General features: G+C 38.3%; 2 protein-coding genes across 2 annotated transcripts; one reads left to right on the forward strand and one right to left on the reverse strand.

Annotated features, from left to right (window-relative positions):
• Positions 1–568: 568 nt before the first annotated feature.
• Positions 569–18,488, reverse strand: LOC131658277 (uncharacterized). Its single transcript, XM_058927591.1, has 4 exons — positions 18,343–18,488; positions 18,023–18,202; positions 17,836–17,974; positions 569–640 (listed from the first exon to the last, which is right to left on the reverse strand). Exons 1-4 carry the CDS (start codon positions 18,486–18,488, stop codon positions 569–571), a joined length of 537 nt encoding a protein of 178 aa, XP_058783574.1.
• Positions 18,489–21,289: 2,801 nt separating this feature from the next.
• On the forward strand, positions 21,290–22,189 carry LOC131658296 (uncharacterized). The gene has a single exon (XM_058927607.1). It carries the CDS (start codon positions 21,290–21,292, stop codon positions 22,187–22,189), a length of 900 nt encoding a protein of 299 aa, XP_058783590.1.
• The last annotated feature ends 1,927 nt before the right edge of the window (positions 22,190–24,116 follow it).

Below are 24,116 nucleotides of genomic sequence, written 5' to 3' on the forward strand. Positions count from 1 at the left end.
TTGAACCTTTTTGTATTTGTTCATCTCTGAGTTTCTACTGATAAATCATGATCAACCTTTGATCAAATGATTGATATACACCTCTATACTTGATGTTTGACCAATTATCAGAGGTTTGGACCATGCTTGGATTATGATTGACTTTAGGTTTAATCCAGTTGACTGTGGATCATGGAGTTGCTTGAGCAGGTGACCTTTGGAGTCGAGCCTTGACTTTTGCCATAGAGTTATCTTAGATCATTATGAACCATAGACCTTTGATTGAGAACCTTATCTTATTGATCTCTCCAAGAGAACCTCAAACCCTAGCCTCAGGAGGCTCTTTACTAGGAATGTTGTTTGTATAGAACCCCAATCTTTGAATCATTGTAGATGAAATGAAGGAGGCAAATTTTGGGGTATGACACAAAGCAGATTTGAACATACCAAGAAAAGACCTAGCAACTCAAAAAGGGATTCCCACCGTCCACCTCTCTCTTTCTCTTACACGCTAAAATTTTCTCCATCTTTCCTCTGTACCTCATCACCTCTCAATATCACTTCTCTCCTTCTTCTCAATGTTTCTCACTCAGACCAACTCTCTGATTTCAGCATTTCTCAGCTCCTTGTTACCCTTCTTCCTTGCACAAGAACATAACATCTACACCAACATTCAAGCATAGTGAATCAACAACATATAAAAATAACCTCTCATCAACAATTCAAAGATACATAAGCAAATGACATAAAAGGAAAAGAGGTGTGTGCATCGTGTAATTTGTTAATGTTGGAGTTGAATTGCGATCGGTTTCGTTGTTGTTGAGTGTGACGTGATGGCGATGTTGAATTGTTTCTGTTGTAGGTTCCGATTGGTTTGTTGAAGATGATGGAAATCGTGCTGAATCGTTGATGGCGGTGATGTTGCGTTACGATCAGTGCCGGTCCAACACATATGGAGGCTTAAGGCGAATTTTAAAATGAATTTTTTTTGTCGATAATTATATTTTAAATTAATATTTTACTTTAAAAAAACAAAATTATTTATTAAACTATTATGATCAATTATCTTTAATTAATATATTTTTTAAATTAATATTTTACTTTACAAAAACAAAATTATTTATTAAATTGTTATAATCAATTATGTTTAATTAATATATTTTTTAATTAATAATTAAATCAATATATTTAATTTTTTTTGAATCATTCTTGATATTAAAGTTTTTTTACAAACACAAAAATTAATAATTGGTGCATTAATTATACTTGTATTATTTTTATAAATTTAATAATATACTCTTGAGAGAGTGAATGAGTAATAGTAAATTATGAAAATGAAATTATACTGAATAAGAAAGAAATGATATATTGCTACTGGGTAGTAACATTTATTGCTATTTATTGTCACGTAAAAGTCACATTGAAACTGATGTAATGGGTATGTGACTAGTAATATTTATTGTTAATTTATAGGAAAAGAAGGTAAATAAACTCTAACAATTGCCTAGCATGTCTATAGGTAAATATACTAATAGAAGCATTTAGTATATATTGAGTATTATTGGCAAATAAAATATGAGGCCCTAGGCAATTGCCTAGCTTGCCTATAGCTTGGGCCGGGGCCGGTTACGATCTAAGAAATTGTTGTTTGGTGATTCGATGCCGACTTGAAGATGATGACGAGCAATGATGAGTTGCGGAACTGATTTTCAAGCAGAATCGTTGAAGTGCTTCGTTTCGGATTTGTGAGAATCTGATATGGTGATGACGCGAAGTTGAACGATGAAGATTGATGAATCCGGTTTCGTCGGTATTCTATTTTGCGGGTGCGATTTTGATGAATGGTGGTGAGTTTTTGTGAGTCGGTAATCTTATGAGGAAGATGGAATTGAATGTTGAAAGAGGATGATGTATGGATCGAAGGTTTGATGATGAAGGTTAGTTTATGAAGCAGGTTCAGATTATGAAGGTTGTGGTATGTATGAGTTTGGTGTTTTGAAGAAATTTCAGTGAGATGTTGTTTGAAGATGCGTCGAAGGAGGCGTGGAGAAGATGAGATTTGTGGCTCTGTTTTACAGGTTTATTGATGAATGAATATTTACGGTGGATTGGAGATAAGTTTTGGAGGAAATGGTTTTCAATTTGGCAGCATTTCTCTACATTTTTTCCTCCTCTTTTTTCAGTGTGATCAATCTCTTATTTATAGATGGTGAATGAAGATTTGAAATACGTGTGAGTTGGCTAAAGTGTGTGAATCAATGAAGAATTCGTGAAGGGGTGGTGAACTGGCAATGCGGTGATGAAATCGTGACCGAAGTGAAGAAATTTTTTGCTTTTGTTCAATTTGTTTTGCTGCCTAAGTCGTGAAAATTCCTTTGTGAATGGTCCCCACATGAACTTAGCCTTATCAGGATAAATGGCTCAACTTGAAATAGCTTGATGGCTCACTCTTGGAGAAACATGGCGTGGACTTGAACATGGGCCTTCAATTAAATTCACTTGGGCTTTTCAAAAGACTTGTACTCAATGGACATTTTTGCAATTGATCCTTCCTTTCACCTAAAATAAAATGACAATAAAATAATAACAAAAAATAAAATGTAACAAAGATACTTGAATTTAAAAAATTAATAAGATTCAATCTAAAACTAAATTGAATTCAAATTAATTCTAAATCAAAAGTTAGTAAAAATGAGCAAGACAAAGTTATTAAATGAAAAAACTAATAAAACACGTAAAATGAACACACATATATTTTTTTTGAATTTTTCAAATGAAATGCAAATGGACACATAAAACGCGGGTCAAAAATTGTGGTATGACACCATTGAACTCCCTTCTTGACACAAACTTCACCTTCAAGTTCACCAAACTCGTAACCCATTCCTCTTCACATTCAACATGGATCACTAATCTTCAAACTTGATTATCTCCTTCAATAAACAAGCTATGAGCAGGAATCTTATACGCAAATTGAAGAGAAATTCGTAAGCTTTCCAACAAGACTAGAATTGTTACAATCGGAGTTATGAGCAAGAAGTTATGACCTGTTTTGTGAGTGCTGTCCATGGTGTACGAAAATGGAGATATGAACCTCTCTCTCCTTTTGCTCATAAGCTCTTCCTCTCTCTTTCCTTAATAAATTTGGCTTGTATGACTCTACCACCAAACACGCCCTTATGTTCCCATGCAACTAGAAACAAATGTCCATTATGCCCTCTAACTATGCTATAACTACCAAGATGCCACCTTGTTTGATTCTAACTAATCCACTTACTCTCTTAGTAATCCTTCTTAGATTAATATGGAATAAGATCAATATATCCACTAACTATCATTTAACCAATTAGATGATAATTATTGGTGTCAAAGAATCGAGTTATTACATTCCCCCCTTAAATAGAATTCGTCCTCGAATTCTTTTCGATCACCACGAAAACAAACTCTTCATATCTCTCCTAACAAGGGGATGAATGTTCCTTACACTCCTCGTACAAATAGCCTTACGACTCTGCCTGAGCGTAACTCCATCGGAGGAAATACAATCTGCTAAACACTTACGTTCCATTGTTCATGATCAAAACCTTAATCCTCATGCACAGAACTTTTTCGGTACTTCGCCTTGACATATCTATTACAAGACCTTTCCAAGGTCCCAAATCTTCACTGTTCTATACTGGACCATTCTATAGCTCCAGAATCTTAGCAGTCACTCGTGTCAAATTATCTGTCGTTCAATCTCTGGTGTGCTCACCCGTGTTCAACACACATTACTGATTCACTCAGCTCCTTGAATTACTTCCCATTCAAGAATTCCTGCCACAATATTCCTTTCTGCGACGACACTTCAAATTACTCTTCACATGAGTCCATACAATGTCGTTAGGTGTTAGCCAAATTCCTTGGTCTTAACTTCTTCCAAAGTATTATGATGGTTGTCCCAAGTTTCCTTTACTTATAACACTGAATCTCCTTACTTCAACCCTTACTCCAGTTTAGACATAATAATTGTCACCACAAACCACGAAGGTGTAACATCTTGCAACTATAGCCTTGACATTCAACAACTTCACACAAGATTCCACTGACGAATGGTGAATTCCAACCGTTAACCTGCGATCATTGTCCAACTCTTCATGCACGATCACAGTGCACAAGACATAACCACGAAGAACTTGCGCCAGTTGAGAATCCTCACTGGTCTTCAGCATTTCAGTGGTCACGATACTCTGTCCCACCCTTGGTGCTTACAAGCTCAATTGATGATCTACGAATATCGAACCACGTGCCATCTATAAAGTGTCTTCCCAAGCTGGCCCATTGACAACATCTCTCAAGTTTATGGTGGATCCTCGAGAGACTGGAATGAACGAAACGCTGCTTTGACAATTTCCCTTAGGAAGATACTTTCAGCCCAACATAAAATCCTACAAATAATCCATTCATTCCTACCTCAGACTTATCCGATTCTTCTTTTACCCGTTGCGCTACTATGATTTCAACCACTCACACAGTAATGCCCCAGATTGATTTCGGGACGATCGACTGACCCCACAACCATCACGGGTCTTTTTAGCATGCTTTGACCTCACTCGCACACTTTCTTGGAAACTTCCTAGAAGGTCATCCATCCTTAAATCTCTCAAAGTCAAGCACGCTTAACTGTGGAGTTCTTATGGAACGGGCTACCGAAAAGAAGTTTCATCTTGTTGGTATAGGTAGTACACATCAATCCTTATAAGCTTTCCTTCAACCATGCAGTCCCATACCTGCACAGCATCAGTATCTCTCTCATTCCGATGTGGCGACTAAACTTGACTTCTTCGGCCTCGGTTATTACATGCGGTGTATCCACCCGCCGCCTTCTTCGGCCTCGAGTGTTACACACACACACTTCTTGAAATCCTCTAAATTACACCATGCATATAGCCCACTTAATTCCCTTACTACACAACACATGCCGGAACTTTATATATACCTGTCGTCAACTACCCCTCGAGGTTTCGTACTCCCTAGAACCAAGTCTCCACTAACTCTATCCTTCTAGGTTTAGGTCCATCTAACACAATTTTAGTCGCACGCTTTGGTTCCATGGTGCCGAAATCCAAATACTCAATAACTTGGAAATTCATCTATCGCCATCGATTCCCACACCGCATAACTGTTATGTCTTCCCGTCCAACAAGTCTTGTTACTTACTCAATATAACGATCCCTTCATAAACGCATTGCAGCTTACGATAACTCTGAGAGTTTTACATCGCTTCTTTCAAACCAAAAGGCTTCATCCTATTAGCGTAGTATCCCCTCTGATATTGTCATACCCTAATTTTTGACCCCCCTGAGATGACATATCTTCAGGATTTTCATCAGGTCAAAGCAAGTACCCAGAGCAGTCACTTCTTCATTTGGCATTTAATCAAGGATGTTCGAAGACAAGAAAACTCAGGCAAAGGATCAATCAATAGAAGGATTGGTCTCTAACAAAATCATAGGAATCAAAATCTTCACTTTTATATTCACCTATGATTGATTAGACACCCAGTCATCTGAGTACAGGTTTACTCAGGTCACCATACTAGGGTTTTTGAGCCTATCGAGGACTGAAATCAGGGATCACCTTTGGGAAACCCTAAAAAGCTCCAGGACATCTATTAAAGACTTCAATCATCTTCAAATGATCCATACAATAAGATCCAATGGACATCACACCTCAATTCAAGATCCACAGTCACCAATTTCATCTGGTCGACAATTAGGGTTTTTAACCTAATTCATCTGGATAGTTGACTTTTAATCAGGGCATGGATCCAAAACTCAAGACATGATTAAAGAACCTCTACTACCTCAATATAACCCATTTACATCACTCATTTGAGGAGAAGATCTTAATTCCACACAAAAGTCCAAAATCTCACTTTATTTGGAAAAAGTCAACTGTATGGGATCACCTTTGACTTTTAAGATTTTTGGTCAAACCATGACTTTCAAAGATCAATATCATCAATATATGGATATTAAAGTCATTTGACCAAATAAATTCAAGAAGAATCTTCAAGGAGCAAAAAGTCGGGAATTAGGGTTTTTGAGGGCATTGTGGGAACTCAAAATTTCACCTACACAACTCAAAAAACTTCCAACATGAAAGTTGTAGATCTTGAAAATTAAAACATCATCTTACAATGGAACTTTTTTCAAAAGATCAACCATTTAAGAGATTTGGAAATTTTGAAGTTTTAGGTCATAAAGACTTAGAAAATTTTCTAAGTGTTTTAACCTAGTTTTCTTCCAACTTTGGCCTCATTTTTCACAAATTTTCCAAAGGATTCTGAAGGAACCATAAACTAATGATTTGAAGTAGATGTTTAGGGCTTTCCAAATTGTGTTCAACCTTCTCCAAATTCATTTTGAGCTAAGAGTTATGCTTGTTCAAAGTTGGCCTCATGCAGTGAAATTATAGGTCATGCCTCATTTTTGAACTTTGAAATTTTGTGCACATGACCTCACTTATGGATGCTACACGACCTCTAATGCATCTGAAAATATGCCATACATCCAAATTCATCATTGCATAAGGATTAGAGAAGATTCCCAAAAACAAAGGCATGTGATTGTGTAATGATTGCATTTTTGAATTTATGGCAAATGGTGAATCATCAAGGAATCTTGCTCTAAGCCAATTAGAACCCTCCTCTGAATCAGAAATGTTCCCTAAGATCATGCAAGATCAATGGTTGGGGAAGCTAGCCCGAAAATGCATCATTGCATTTGGGATATTTTCAAATTTTCTTCATGGCTAAGAAACCAAACTCACTTCACTAAGCAAGCTCACTATACACAATTGCTCTGAATCAATTGCCTATAAATAGAGGGCTCTTTCTCATTCAGAAAACACACCAAAGCAACCATAATCCTTGCTTTCTCTTTCTCTTCTCATGCTTATGGTTTTTCAAAGTTCTTTGGCAAGAAGAATCATTTTCTTCAAACTAGAGCTCTTCTTTGGAAAGTAAGCATTCTAACATCTCAAGGGGGTTCATTTGAGGTGATCCAAGCACCTGGATCACTTCTGTAAGTGGAGGAACGCCATTGTTGCTTTCACTTTGGAGCATTTGCAGTTGGAGGTCCACAGAGTAATTCAGGAGGTTCCAAGCAAAGCCAGTCATCCAAACACGTTCCATAGGAGGTAGTGAAGCTATCCAGATGGTCGCAGCTCATCTGTAACTGCAGATTCATTATCCTCCATGTTCACTTGAAGCTCAAGTCGAAGGAGTCGAGTAGAGAAATTCAAAAGGATTCAGGCCACAATAAACATCCAGTTAGCATCACTGAGTCCCAAGGAAGCTTTTAGGATCATTCACACAAGCCCAGAAGTTCTCCATCACTCGTACGACCTTCAGTTTCAGAGGTAAGTTTTTGAACTCCACCTCTTTAATTTAAGTACTCTTTGTGATAAAGCTCGATTCTATCTTGTTCAGCATCATCAGAGGATTGAAAACCCTCTATCATCATTCATTTATTCATCTTGTTTGTCATTTAATTTCAAATTTAGGGTTCATGTGTTCTTAGAGTTCTCTGAGAAATTAGATAGTTATAGCTAATATAAATAAATGTTAGTTACATATTTGAATTCGTGAGGGAATTTGGCACAAGATTGATGTTTACATCATGCCATTTGGTTGAGAAACCAGAGAGTTAGAAATTTGAAAATCTTTGAGCTCGAGGAAGAAGATGAACATGGCGCGCACAAATTTGAATCTTCTGGCTTGTTTTAAAATATATTATGTTGGATGCGTGTGAATAACAAACTGCGCGCGTAGCCCAGATGGTGGGAGTTTTGGCCAATGACTTGGAGGGCGCGAGTTCAAGCCCTCTAGGTGACAAAACCATTTTTTATCACCTTTTCCATTTAATTTCTTCACAACTTTAACCAATTAGTTAACCTATCAAATTAACTCCTTTTTAATTCATTTTTTATGCACTTATTGATTAATATATATTTTATAAATAATCAAAAAAATCATAAAAAATATTATTTATTTTATATATTTTTATTAGGTTAAAAATGTTGTTGTTTTAAGTATTTTTAAAGTATATTTTAATATATGTTTTCATTAAAATTTCAAAAAAAACCTAACATTTCATAAGTGTTTTAGTGTTAAAAACCCTAATCATTTAGGTCTTAATTAGGTATAGATTTTGTCTGTACTTCAATTAAGTTGACTTTTGTCAAAATTCAAACTATGTTCAAACTTCAAAGTAAACAGACGATCGAGGTTTTCAAACAACAGAACCTCGTATCTTTTCAACTGTTTTCATAAACAGTAAATCATTTTTAAGTGAGCCTCTAATAGAGTGTAAGTCCCAACACCTTTTTCTTTTCTTAGTTTGTTTTCCAAAACTGTATTTACAAAATCTTCTTTCTGTTTTCAAAACATTCTTCTGGTATTTGAAGGGCATTATTCCCGGTGAAACTCTTCAGATACCTATGTGACCTATGTCCATCTTCACTTCTTTTGTTTTCAAAAACCATTAACTGTTTATCATATATATTCAACTGTTATCCATCAATTGCTGGTAAGGCTTTGTACATACTTCTTCAAAGGCCTCCACTCCATCCAGGTTAGGCTTTACAAGCTTTCAATTTACAGTCTTTGTTTAAATTACTGTCAAATATAAACTGTACATATATTTGTTTAGAACTACGTCTGAGTATAAACCTTAGGACAGTTAAACTATATATATTATAGGAATATGGCCTAGGATTGAGAATGTCTTCCCGGTGAAGGCTCTTTCCTAATTAAAGATCTGTAGTTCAAACCCCTAAGATGAATTATTCCCGGTGAAACATCTTGGCAAAAACCTTAGAATCCAAAAAAATAGGACACATCCACCCAAGAGGAATTATTCCCGGTGAAACCTCTTACCCATTTGCTCAGAGCCAAAATAAGTTCAAAACTACATAGCTTTCTCTTGTGCTATAACAAGGACCCTCGATGACCCTCGATTAGCCTCCTCTTGGGCTTTGTACAAGGACCCACAGGCTTTTTAAAAGCATTTCCCGCTTCCTCTTGAGCTTGTATACAAGGACCCATCAGGTTTCTTATAAACATAGGAACAGGTCTTTAGTCACCTTTTAACATACCCTGGTGAGTTTCTTCCAATTTAAGCCAGACTTTAAACAAGCTAAGTTCGTCTCAATTTTACATTGAGTACACCTTTTGGAATGAGAGGCATGGACAGTCTCTGTCACCCTTATCTTCATTAATCTTCCTTAGCAGAGTCTAGGATCCATGTTTTGTTTATCCTCAGTCAGTGTCAGCCTTCATCTTGGGCTTTAAACAAGAAGTCTCATTAGATAATCTTTCTGCCATCATTTTAATAAAAACCCCTGGAAAGGGTTAGCCTCCAAAATCAATCCTTTCATTCTCTTAAGAGATAATTTCCCTAAAAAAGAGTCAAAACCCCTGGAAAGGGTTAGCCTCCAAAGTCAATTAATAAAAACCTGTTTAAAAGAATAAAACCCCTGGAAAGGGTTAGCTTCCAAAAATCATTCTTTTCAAAAGATAAATTCTCCAGCAGTTAAAACCCCTGGAAAGGGTTAGCTTCCAGAAAACCTCATTCTTAAAAAAGATAAACTCACCAGCTGAGAACAAAACCCCTGGAAAGGGTTAGCTTCCAAAAAAAACCAGTCTTTTAATAAATAAATCCTTCAGTAGAGTCAAAATCCAACAAAAATAGTTAGCCTCAACCTTGGGCTTCATACAAGGCACCAAAACAATAAAACTCCCCTGTTAATAGTCAGCCTCAACCTTGGGCATTGTGCAAGGCAGATAATAGAGTCTCCCCAGTGAGTCCTTCATCATTCAGGTAGCCACAACCTTGGGCTTTGTACAAGGCAGATAAACCATACTTCATGTGCCAAAGATTCCTAACATCTAGGATCTTTTCCCTATTAGAGTCATTCATACTCAGTCAGCCACAACCTTGGGCTTTGTACAAGGCAGAAAATAAACACTCTCCAACTAGAGTCAGCCTCAATTCTGGGCTTTGTATAGAACACAAATTCCCTGTAATTAACCCCCAGTAGAGTTATCTCCCAAAGTCAATAAAAACAATCAAAAAAAGCCTCAAGCTTGGGCCTCATACAAGCCAACTAAAAAATCAAATCTTTCAAACAGTAGATAGACATAGCTTATCTCTATAAAGAGATCTTTCCTCTATCTCACCACATTCAAACAAACATTTCAATTTCAAACATTCTCCCATTTAGGACTCTGAAAGGCATGCTCTGAGGCAAACAAACCCAGACTTGTACACTTTCCCTAATTTGGATGAGAATCTTTCTTTCATTTAAGAGAACGCGACTGGCATACTTGCAAACATACAAGTAAGGTCCCTATCTTAATGAAATGAATTCAGCTTTTCTCTCACTTTAAAATGTTTGTGGTGGAATAGTAGAAATACCTCTCTATAAAGATGACTTCATGTCTCTTTACTGTAAATAGAGATTTAATTCAAGCTTCAACCTTGAGCTTCAAGCAAGGCACCCAAAAAATAATTAATAATTAATTAGTTCCTCGAACTACATTAAGCTCTGACTTCCATTAGGGATATGTAGGCATGAGGTTCACAAGGAATCTCAGCGAGCTAATAAAATACCAAAAATAGTCAGTCTGTCTGTCTGTCTTTCTTTTATTCAATTCAATTCCTTCTCCTAATACAAAGGAGAAACTTTCCCAATAATCATTAGCAGCACCAACACATTTAGACACAGAGAAGGTTCTTGTAGAGTACTACAGATATGTAGGGTGCTTAAACTCTTCCCTATGTATAACTGACCCCCCGGACTCCAGAATTTCTAGTCTAGGTGAATCCCCACACTTAGCAAACTCCTAGGGTTTAGTTGAGATCTTTTTTCCCCTTTCCTACTCGTAGGACAAATAAGAAAGTTCGTGTGATATCGTAGGAAGAACTGAAATAAAATTCATCCCACCACGGGCGCATTCTCCTTCCAAATTTCGCGTGAAGGGTCTAGCGTGCCGTCCTCCCAAGTGAAACGGGGAGGTAAAAAAAACGACACCACAGATATCTCGTGCAACCTACTGATATAACAATCCTCCCAGAATCACACTCCAACCACATAGTCATCTAATGCCTTTTCACTCCTGAATTTGACACTAAACTGACTTCCTCGGCTGCATCCTTCGTTGCAGTGCTTCTAACAGTCAGAGTGTAGCCACAATGCAAGAAATTGCACTTTGCACTTCAAACATCTCTCTTATAGACTCCTTAGCACTTCTCAAACCAAGATGTCCATGCTTTACCAAGATTGACATTTCTTTACGTAGAGTATCTACCAACACTCTACCAGATACATCACACATCGAGCTGATCTAAAATGCACTTTGCCTATTCTATCACTGGTCGCCAATGGCATAGGATAGACACTCAAAATGTTGACCAGGATATCATGATCACCCATAAGATCCACACTAGCCACACGTGCACAACTTCCAACTTATCACTTTACGAAACAAGAGCGTCTGCGAGGTATAGTCTGACTCTAAGTCGCGCGAGCACGATCACTCAGAGTCTCTATAAACTCAGTATCGGTCTTGATCCATTTCACCATCGCCTGTTTAGTTATTCCTCTACTATCAAGCGCGACATCTGGATCCTTATCCCACATACCTTATGAGAGTCTGGGTCTACGTCTCACGAGTACCGAATCAGATTTCCTACCTTGAGCTTCATTTCACTTCTGTCCTACACGCGTAGGAAGGATGACTCACGCATCTTGTGTACGATAGTTATACTGCAGCACTATATCCGTCCGGTAGTACCAACATGGTGGTCTAACTCCGAGGCCATGCATCTGGTAACCTACCTGCGTGGCGTATAATGATCTCCACGCGTATCCTGTAGTCCCAACCAACAGGTGTCTGAATAGGTCTCCAATGGGTTGGCTCCGTAATTCCTTCCCATCATAATCCTCAGGACGCTAAAACCTTAAGAGTTCTGCTCATCAAGGTTTACTTACTCAGAAGGCAATAAGCCAGACACGAAGAGTTAAGATTCTTGTTCGGATTACTATGCCATGCGCGCAGTCACTCGTCCCATGCATGCATAAGAGATTATAAGGATAATCCATTTCGAATAGGAATACTATAGTTCCAAACAATCAACACAACTGTGATCATCCCCCGGATACTTCGGATAGATGCTAGTTCTTACTCACCTGAACGCCCAACGCCAAGCGTAGTTCTATGGCTTCACTCGGAGTCAGATGAATCATGACTAGCAAGTAACTTAGGCAACTTCAATTCACGCTTCTATATCATTTCATATTTCATCTAGCATAGTTCTAAAACTTAAATACAAAATGATAAGAACGGAAAAACATGTCTCCACCCACCAATCGGGTATCCAAGATTTACCCTATTTTAGATCGCCACATTTGCACCTTCCATCAACCTTTCACTAGGTAACCACTTTTTTCTAAGGTACACCAAGTTGAATCAGGATCTAATACTCCGCCCATCCAATTACTGTCCGTACTAGCGTAATTAGAAAGGTCTGACTCCTCTGTCCGCACTTCCAAAGGTTCAACTGTCCTATCAGCTCATCAGTCACACCTAACACCGACAGCATCATCGATACTGAAACCTACTAATTCCCAACTCAACGCCTTCGGAGAATCTCACTTACAAGGCTCCTACTCAATCCTGTTTGCTATTACCAAGACTTTGAGAAAATTTCACTTCGTCCAATCAAAATCCTTGGAGTTCTAGTTGTCTCGATCCACACCTAAATAGTTGGGGTATCACTACTTCGCTTCGAACGCTCCTGTAACACCCCAAATCTACCCCACAATAAACAGGAATATCAGAGTACAAAATTTCAAAGCAAATAGAACATAAGATTCAGAGCATCACATTTTAAACAACAAAATCACATACGTATATCATGCTCAATCACTTAGATACATAACACACATGTAGGAGAACAATATCGAAATCATTAATCATTGTCAGCCAATCAAGTAGTTGCATCGCAGCGGAAAATCATATGTCAACAACAATACAACTCATAATATCACGGCCAAACACGGCACGATACATCTAAAAAGTCTCAGCATAACATAAGGACAAGGTTTAACAAGGATAAACACAAGAAACAAAACGTAAACAAGTAATCCAAAGTTCCCCGAGTGCTACGTATCAGAGCATCGACACACACCGACTCGAGCTATAGGTACACGACTACTCCTCGTCATTACCTGCACGTTACCAACGGAGGGTAACATTCAAACAGAAGGGGTGAGATATCATTCATTATAAATAAGTGTATGATAATATTCAAAGCGGAGAAATAATCATACATCGGTCACCACTTCTCAACATATATCACTTACTACTATTCACATCATTCAACATCTTACCGACAACAATAATATCAATCTCAATTAAGGCATACATAGGCATTTATCACATATGCTCAACGAAACAACCATCAAATTAACACAAGATAACATTCATGTTATACACACACAAATATTCCAATACGACTCATCATACGACTTTACTTATGCAACTCGAACAATGCAAATGCATGTGGTACCATTGGAGTAAAACTCCTGTCTCAAACAATTGCCATTGGGCCGTCTCAAACATTTGCCATTAGGGCCATCTCAAACAATGCAATGAATGTGACTCAATGATGCACATTCAGAATCACACTTAACGACATAATCGACTTGAACAACACAATCCACGTAAACGACATGGTCAACTTAAACGACATAATCAATTCCGAATATCCAATGTCAACAAAATCCAAATCAAGAAGATTCCAAGAGTATTCAAAGTTATACTAAGCATATTCAATGGAAAGACATCAATTAGGGTTTCACGTAGGTTCAAACGGCACTTAAAAAGGAGTTACGGCTCAAAAGTTACATCATTTCGAAGTTTAGGAAAAGTTCTGCAAAACAGGGTTCGCGGCGCCAACATGGTTCGCGGCGCGAACTGAGTGAATCAAATAATCCCTAAGTTTCTGCCAAGCAGTTCGCGGCGCCAACAGGGGTTCGCGGCGCCAACAGGGGTTCGCGGCGCGAACTGAGCGAATCCAATTTTTCTCAAGTTTCTTCCAAAAGGTTCGCGGCGCGAATTGAGCGAATCCAATTTTTCTCAAATTTCTGCCAAGAGGTTCGCGGCGCCAACAGGGGTTCGCGGCGCGAACTGGCGATTTTCAGAAAACCCCAAACACAGAAAACAGCATACGAAACTCAACCCAAAACCCCTAAACTCAACCCAATCAAGATGGAAAACACCAAGCATCACGAATAACAATAGAATACATGTTATAGACACAATTATAACACTTATTATGGGTCTTATAACATCATAACATAATCAAACATCAATCAAACACATTTCAAATCATCAAATCAAGCATTTGTTCATAAACCCTAACATCTCTACACACAACTTCCATGGATGCAACATACAATTAAATCCCACCCAAAACATCATCATACATCCCTTTAGCATGAAAGAATCCCACCCTTACCTTAGGTTTGGATTGAAGACAACTCTAGCTTCAACCTTGAGATTCTCCTCTTCTCTCCTCTCTTCTCTTCTTTCACCAAAAACCCCAAAATGAACGTCTAATTTTTATTTCCTCTAAAACCCTTGTTTTAGTTAAACCCTTACTATCTTAAATTACTAATGGGCTCTAACTAACACCCCTCACTTACTAATACCAACTTAGGCCCAATAATCAACAACACTTACTATCTTATATTATTTACTAACAATTCCCAAATAAAACAACATAAAAGAAATTAAGCATATAATTAACACATAATTCACAATTAATTCACATAACTCACACAAATAAATAAATAAAGAAAAACGGTCGTTACAACTCTCCCCCACTTAGAATATTTTCGTCCTCGAAAATTACCTCAATCGAATAACTCATGATACGACTCGCGCATCTTGCTCTCCAACTCCCACGTCATACTTTCACCGGTAGCACCCGACCAAACGACCTTCACCAAAGCAATCTCTTTGCCTCTAAGCGTCTTCGTCTCGCGATCCTCAATCCTTATAGGCATAGTCTCCACCGTGAGATTATCCCGCACTTGTACATCATCCATATGAATTACATGCGAAGGATCCGAAACATACTTCCGAAGTTGCGACACATGAAACACGTCATGCAAATTCGAAAGATTAAGCGGTAAGGCCACTTTATACGCCACATTTCCAACTCTCTCAGAAATCTGATATGGTCCGATAAAACAAGGAGTTAGCTTCTTCGACTTCAAGACTCTTCCCACACCAGTCGTTGGCGTAACTCTTAAAAATACATGATCACCAGCTTGGAATTCCAAATCCTTCCTCCTCTTATCATGGTAACTCTTCTACCTACTCTGAGAAGCCTTCATCTTCTCACGGATCAACTTAACCTTCTCGGTAGTTTCTCGAACAATCTCCGGTCCAAGTACTACACTCTCACCCGATTCATGCCAACACAACGGAGTCCTACATCTCCGACCATACAACGCTTCAAACGGTGCCATATCGATACTCGAATGGTAACTATTGTTGTATGTGAACTCGATCAATGGAAGATAAGTATCCCACATACCTCCTTGCTCAAGAACACAAGATCTCAACAAATCCTCCAAAGATTGAATCGTTCTCTCCGTTTGACCATCGGTTTGAGGATGATACGCCGAACTCAACCTCAACTTAGAACCCAACGCTTCTTGCAAGCTCTTCCAAAAATCTGAAGTGAACCTCGGATCTCTATCCGAAACAATACACAAAGGAACACCATGCAACTTCACAATCACACGGACATAAATCTCCGCCAACCTCGCAACTGGATAAGTGATGTTAATACGTATGAAATGAGTCGACTTTGTAAGCCTATCAACAATCACCCAAATCGAATCATGTCCTCTCAGGGTATTCGGCAAACTTGTCACAAAATCCATGGAAATACTATCCCATTTCCATTCAGGAACTTCTAACGGTTGCATTAAACCGATAGGCTTCTGATGTTCAACCTTCGACTTCTGACAAGTCAAACATGCATACACAAACTGAGCTATGTCACGCTTCATTCCAGGCCACCAAAACAAATTCTTCAAATCTTGGTACATCTTCGTAGCTCCGGGATGAATACTCAGATTACTCCTATGACCTTCCTCGAGAATAGCTCTTTTCAAATCCACATCATCAGGAATACAACTCTGATCACGGAATCTCAACACACCGTGCGCATCTAACTTGAAATCACCATTCTCAGCTTGATCGACTCCAATCATCGAATCAACCAATTTCACATCCAACTTATGGGCTTCTCTGAAACTATCCAGAAAATCATTGTTAATCTTCAACATACCCAATCGAACACTCTTAGGGGTCACTTCACATACCAAACTCATATCTCGAAATTGCTCAATTAATTCTAACTCCTTAACCATCATTGCCGACATATGCAAAGTCTTGCGACTCAAAGCATCGGCAACAACATTAGCCTTTCCTGGATGATAATTCAAACTGAAATCATAATCTTTCAACAGTTCTAACCACCTTCGTTGTATCATATTCAATTCCTTCTGATCAAACAAATACTTTAAGCTCTTATGGTCGCTAAAGACTTCAAATCTAGAACCATAAAGATAATGCCTCCAAATCTTCAATACGAACACTACAGCAGCGAGTTCCAAATCATGCGTAGGATAGTTCTTCTCATGAACTCTCAACTGTCTTGACGCATAAGTAACAACTTTACCATTTTGCATGAGCACACCTCCTAAACCCATCTTAGAAGCATCACAATAGACCACGAATGATTCTTCCGGATTAGGCAATATCAAAATCGGTGCCGACGTCAACCTTTTCTTCAACTCAACAAAGATCTCTTCACAAGAAACATCCCACACGAAAGCCTTACCCTTACAAGTCAACTTAGTCAACGGAAGGGCTAACTTAGAGAAACCTTCAATGAACCTTCTATAATAGCCAGCTAGTCCCAAAAAGCTTCGAATCTCGGTAGCCGACTTAGGAGTTTCCCATCTCAACACGGCATCAACTTTAGACGGATCCATGGCAATGCCATCACTAGAAATGACATGCCCCAGAAAACTAACTTCCTTCAGCCAGAACTCACACTTTGACAACTTAGCATACAACTTCTTCTCTTTCAAGACTTGCAATATCAACTTCAAATGCTCAGCATGATCTGATTCTGATTTAGAGTAAATCAAAATGTCATCAATGAACACCACCACAAAACGGTCCAGATACTCATGGAAAATGCGGTTCATGTACTCCATAAATACTTCAGGTGCATTAGTAACACCGAAGGGCATCACGGAATACTCATAATGTCCATAACGTGTTCTGAAAGCCGTCTTCTGCATGTCCTCATCTTTCACTTTAATCTGATGGTAACCCGACCTCAGATCAATCTTGCTAAACACACGAGCACCAACCAATTGATCCATCAAGTCATCAATTCTTGGAAGTGGATACTTGTTCTTGATTGTCACCTTATTCAACTGACGATAATCAATACAAAGTCTCATACTTCCATCTTTCTTCTTAACCAACAACACTAGAGCTCCCCACGGTGACACACTAGGTCTCACGAACCTCTTCTCAAGAAGCTCTTCCAATTGCTTCTTCAATTCAGACAACTCTAAGGCAGACATCCTGTACGGTGCCCTAGACACAGGTCTAGTACCAGGTACAAGATCAATAGAGAACTCAACTTCTCTCTCAGGCGGCACATCGGGAATTTCATCAGGGAAAACTTCAGGAAATTCACATACTACCTTCAAGCTTTCTATTACAGTCTGATTCTCAACAGACATTGAAGCAACCAACGCGAACACTTGAACATCTTCTTTCATCAACAAATGAAACTGTCTGGCCAACAACAACTCTAAGCCTTCCTCTTCAGGAGAAGAAAACCTCACAGACTTATCAAAACAATTAATGTGAACATGGTTATGCCCTAACCAGTTCATCCCCAAAATCACATCCCAACCTCTCAACAGCAAGCAAACAAAATCAACAAGAAAGTATCTATCGAAAACTGACACGGGACACTTAAGACACACAAGAGAAGTAGTCACCGATCCCTTAGCCGGAGTATCGACAACCATTTCTCCGTTCATAGCAGATAACACCAGACCCAATCTAACAACACAATCAGCAGATATAAAGCAATGCGTAGCACCAGTATCAATAATAGTAATCAAAGGAATGCTATTAATGAAACATGTACCTCTGATGAGTGAATCCTCACTAGTGGTCTGAGTTCCCGACAAGGCGAATACCTTCCCACTAGATTGTTCCTTCTTGGGCTTCTAACACTTGCTTCCGATATGGCCTTCTTCACCACAGTTGAAACACACCATATCCTTATGCGTACAATCAGACGATGCATGACCAAACTTCCGACAACGGTAGCATCTTCTAGCATCAACGTTACACGACGTGCTCTTGTGACCAACCTTGCCACACTTGAAGCACACAATACCAGCAGGAGCATCTCCCCCACTAGTTCTCTTACCCTTAACCGCTTTTTGCTTGCCCTTTCCACTCGAAGCTTCATAAGGCTTACCACGACCTTGATAACCCTTTCCCCTCTTCTCACTTATCACACGGTAATGAGCATTGTTATCCTCTTCATAGATCCGACAACAATCAACCAAATCAGCGAAGATGCGAATCTTCTGGTAACTAATGGCTTTCTTAATCTCCGGACGTAACCCATTCTCAAACTTAATGCACTTGGAAAACTCACCATTAGGCCCATCTTAGTGTTGGTAAAACTTTGCCAACTCACCAAACTTAGCAGCATACTCCACAACAGATTTGTTCCCTTGACTTAGCTCAAGGAATTCAATTTCCTTCTTTCCACGGACATCTTCAGGAAAGTACTTCCTTAAGAACTCCATGCGAAACACAATCCAAGAGATCTCCTCACCACTCGCTTCCAATCTCCTACGGGTCTCTAGCCACCAATCATCCGCCTCAACTGCTAGCATATGAGTCCCATACCGAACCTTCTGTTCAGGAGTGCAATCCATGACACGAAAAATCCTCTCAATCTCCTTAAGCCATGTCAATGCGCCATCAGGATCATAAGTTCCCTTAAACACAAGAGGGTTCTCTCTTTGGAAGGTAGCCAAACTCCGAGAAGCAGCACTCTCTCCACCATTCGGTTGGTTCTCCAAAGCTTGAGCCATTGCTTCCAAAGCAGCAGCTATTGTAGCATCATTCCTCCCAGCCATCACAAGTCTTCACTACAACACAAAACAATTAGCACAAACAACAATATACGTTTGTTAGACTACACTACGACACGACACGTGGCCGGACAAGACCGACCTGCTCTGATACCACTAATGTAACACCCCAAATCTACCCCACAATAAACAGGAATATCAGAGTACAAAATTTCAAAGCAAATAGAACATAAGATTCAGAGCATCACATTTTAAACAACAAAATCACATACGTATATCATGCTCAATCACTTAGATACATAACACACATGTAGAAGAACAATATCGAAATCATTAATCATTGTCTGCCAATCAAGTACTTGCATCGCAGCGGAAAATCATCTCTGACTGACACTAATATTTGCCTTATTCCCAAATGTGCTCAACCAAGTACAATGAAGGATTTCAGGCCCATTTCGCTTTGTAATGTGATTTATAAGATTGTGTCAAAAGATTTGGCAAATAGACTCAAGACTGTGTTGGATAAATGTGTGTCTGAAGAACAATCGGCGTTTGTGGAAGGTAGATCTATTTTACATAATGCAATGCTAGCTACAGAAATTATCCATCATCTTAAAAGAAAAACGGTTGGTAGGAAAGCGTCGTTAGCTTTAAAGATTGACATTAGTAAAGCTTACGATAGGGTGGATTAGGGATTTCTAAAAGGGATGCTTGAAAGATTGGGTTTTGCTGAGAAGTGGATCCACTGGATGATGATGTGTGTGACTTCGGTGAACTATTCTGTGCTGGTAAACTCGGACTATGTTGGACCTATTGAACCAGGAAGAGGACTGAGGCAAGGAGACCCACTGTCTCCTTATCTCTTCATTATTATTTCGGAAGGTCTCTCTACTCTCATAAAGAGCTATGTGGCCAGGGGCGACATCCATGGTATCCAAATCTGTAGAGGGGAACCTAGTGTGTCCCATCTATTTTTTGCTGACGATTGTTTTCTTTTTTGCAGGGCTACACTCTCAGAAGTTCGTCATATTATGGAGTTACTTGATTTATATGCTAAAGCGGCGGGTCAAGAAATTAATATGTCTAAATCGGAAGTTTTCTTCAGTCGTAACTTGAGCATCCCGGCTCAAGAGGATCTGGCTAAGGTTATGGGGGTCCGTCATGTTCTTGGTACAGGGAGGTACTTGGGGCTGCCTTCGGTGATAGGTCGAAGCAAGAAGGAAACTTTTTCATTTATTAAAGATCGTATCTGGAAGCGTATTAATTCTTGGAGGGGTAGGTCATTATCCAGGGCAGGTAAAGAGATCATGATTAAGTCGGTTCTCCAGGCTTTACCACCTTATATTATGAGTGTCTTTCTTCTTCCGGATGGTGTGATTGATGACATTGAGAAAATGATTAATTCCTTCTGGTGGGGAGGTGGGTCGCATAGTAAGGGGATTAGATGGATGACGTGGGATAAGTTGACTGATTTGAAGGAGGAAGGCGGATTGGGTTTTAGAGATTTTAAAGCTTTTAATATGGCTATGGTAGCTAAACAGGGATGGTTTATTATGTCTAATCCTCAGGCTCTTGTATCTAGAATCTTCAAAGCCAGGTACTTTCCGAGAACTTCTCTATTTGATGCTACTCTTGGTTATAACCCCAGTTTTGTTTGGAGTGGTATTTGGAAAGCGAGGGCGGTTCTTATGTTGGGTAGAAGGTGGAGTATAGGTGATGGTAGTAACATAAAGGTCATGCATGAACCTTGGCTTCGCGATAATTGTGAAGGGTGTTTGGATGGTCCGCAAGTTCAAGGTGCGTACAACATTACAGTTAAGGATTTGTTACTGCCTAATGTTAAACAGTGGAGTATGAGAGTTATTCGGGATTTATTTGATGTTACAGCTACAAAAAATATCTTACAAGTTCCCTTGGTTGAGGAGGTAACGGTTGATAGATTGGTTTGGAAGGAAGAACAGGATGGTTTATACAGTGTCCGGTCGGGGTACCGTATTTGGAGGAAGGCGAGGAATAGAAATAGGGGGTGGACATGAATTTTAATTGGAAGAGTTTATGGAAGATATCGGCTCCGACTAGAGTAAAACATCTACCTTGGAGAATTTGTCGGGATTGTCTTCCGACAAGGGTGCGTCTCCGCCATCGCCATGTTCCTTGTGTTCTTAATTGTCCGTTTTGTGATAATGACGTTGAAGATGATTGGCATGTCTTTTTTGGTTGTTTGGAAGCAATTTCTTCTTGGCGGGCAGCAGGTTTGTATGATGTTATAGTTCCCCGTCTCCACTCTCTTCCGGATGCTAAATCTGTTATTATTGATATTTGTAGTAAGGAAGATAAATACCTTGCTGGCAGGGTAGCTGTAATGATAGAGGGTTTGTGGAAGAATAGGAATGATTGGGTTTGGCATAATGAGAAAGAAGAAGCTACTAGACTTGGTTGGATGGCCTTGCATAAGTGGCAGGAATGGTTTTCTGCTCAACAGGTCCATCACACGGACGGTAACCATGAGAATCTGTTACATTGGAATAAGCCATCGAGTGGTTTCTTTAAGTGTAACGTGGATGCAGGTTTTAACCGTCAAGTAGGCACAACGAACCGTGGGTGGTGCCTTCGGGATGATCATGGAGATTTTATTATTGCTGGTACAGCTTGGGATCGTGGCACTTTATCTATTCTAGAAGTGGAAGCCTTAGTCCTTAAAGAAGCTATCCATGGGGTGATCAACCAACACCTTGATTATGTTCTGTTTGAAAGTGATTCTCAGTTGGTTGTCCAGAGTTTAAGATCTAATGCTCATGGCACTTCAGAGTTTAATCTTATTATTTCTTCTATTAAATTGTTGTTACTAGATTTTCCCCACTTTGAGGTTAAGTTTGTTAAGCGTCAAGCGAACTTGGTTGCTCATACCTTAGTTAAGGCGGCCAGTTCTTAGACTCGACGTATGTTATTTGACGAGATTCCTCCTTGTATTTTCTATTATTTGAATAATGAAAGAAGTTAAGTTTGCTTTTGTCAAAAAAAAAATTGTGTTAGTATCATATTTAACTAAAATAATATCTAGCAGATTGATATAATATAAATATTTTTAAAATAAAATTGAAAGTGTCACTTACTTGCAGGATCAGAAAAACTGACTCACTGATGCTGGCAATAAAAATCTTAACCGCCCTGAGTATAAAATTGTGATTGTTGGCGCTATCTGATGACTCACTAAATCTTTTATGCTTTCCAAATAATATTGGGCCTTTCAATAAAGTAATTGTCATAGCTCTGAGACAGCAACTACTGTACCTAATATTTTTGCCTGGCTTCCCCTTTTAGTAAAATTTATCGTCTCATGCCTATGTAATTAAAAAAGAACAAATAATTATAGGACACATTTTAAAATATAAATATTTACTAAATTTAATAATATAATATTTTTACCTAAGAATAAAAGCTAATATAAAGGTGATGGTTGGAATGAGATTACTAAGAGCAGCGACAAAGGATGCAGTTGTGGCTTTCACTCCAAGAAAGTATAAATATTGATCTAACACCAGTCTACAATTGATAAATTAAACATAAAAATTGAATAAAACTATTTATCATTAAATAATTAAGAAGACAATGTTAATAGACAATTAATAGTATGTAATAATTAAACCTACTCTAGAAAAGCCAGTGCAAGAATCTTAATTAAATAAATTAAAAAAATAGAATTATTTAGTTCAGTGAAAATTGCAACCACTATGAAGGACTAATTATAATCAAACATGTACTATTTTATACTAAAAATACAAAATAAAAAATAAAACACATAAAAAAGAAGATAATAATATATTATACCGTTAGAAATAGAATGCAAGCGGAGCTACCACAAGGAATGCAACTATGTGTCTATAGGTCACGAACACGTAATTGTTCATTCCGTTGCTCAGAACATATTTTGAAAGTATGACCATGAAACTGTATCCAAGCTGCAGAAATATGACTGCAATATAAGGCTTTGCAGTTTGAAACTGTGTATGGTTGTGATGATCCATATTACACCTAAAAGAAGGTCAGAAATAAAAAATGTTAAATAACAAGAAATCAGTTAAACTAATCTCTAAGCACTTCAAATGATGGTCATTTCAAATTCCACTGCCAAGTTTCAGTAAAGCGGTCCTTAATACAATGCAATGTTTATTCATAAAAAGTATTTGCGCACAATAACTAGTGATTTAGGTTCAATAGCTAATAGGTCAATTAAACAGTACTATATGTGAAAAAAAATACATTGAGCTTAATTATATTTCTAAGTACTTTTCTTATGGTTCTCTAAACATCCTTGCTCCAAGGGAAGACTTAAGTAGTTTACATTTGTTTTAGTTTAATTTAATAAGTTAGATTCATAAAACTAAACATAAAAAATACAGTGTTTTAATCCTTTAACATGTGTGAAAAATAGGTTGAATAGCTTTCTTTTGTTTTCAGTAGTGTTTTGAGTCCACTATCCCCTATTGCCCTATTTTCTGATTTCGAATTAAAAAAACAAATAATAAAAAGAAAACAAAATGAGATGCTGAGGTTGAGAGAGAAAATAAGCCAGATCCAATCATGTTACACCACCTCACAGTCAACAATTCAAACTAACTCAGAGAAACGAAAACAAAAGCAACTAATCCACTCGAAATTTTACGTAGAATCTGAATCTAGCATAAATTTTCAATGGGTTGGAGTAGAATGCAATACACTTCTCTCTATATTCGTTTCTCTAAAGCAAAACTCTCAATGAAGAAATTGAAAACAACTGTAATGGAGAAGTGATTTGAGATATGAAAGAAGAACAGAATGTACCAGTATATATAAGATATTAGTAATAATTAAAAGAAGAT

This window comes from Vicia villosa, linkage group LG1 (assembly GCF_029867415.1).
Source record: "Vicia villosa cultivar HV-30 ecotype Madison, WI linkage group LG1, Vvil1.0, whole genome shotgun sequence".
Lineage (NCBI taxonomy): Eukaryota > Viridiplantae > Streptophyta > Magnoliopsida > Fabales > Fabaceae > Vicia > Vicia villosa.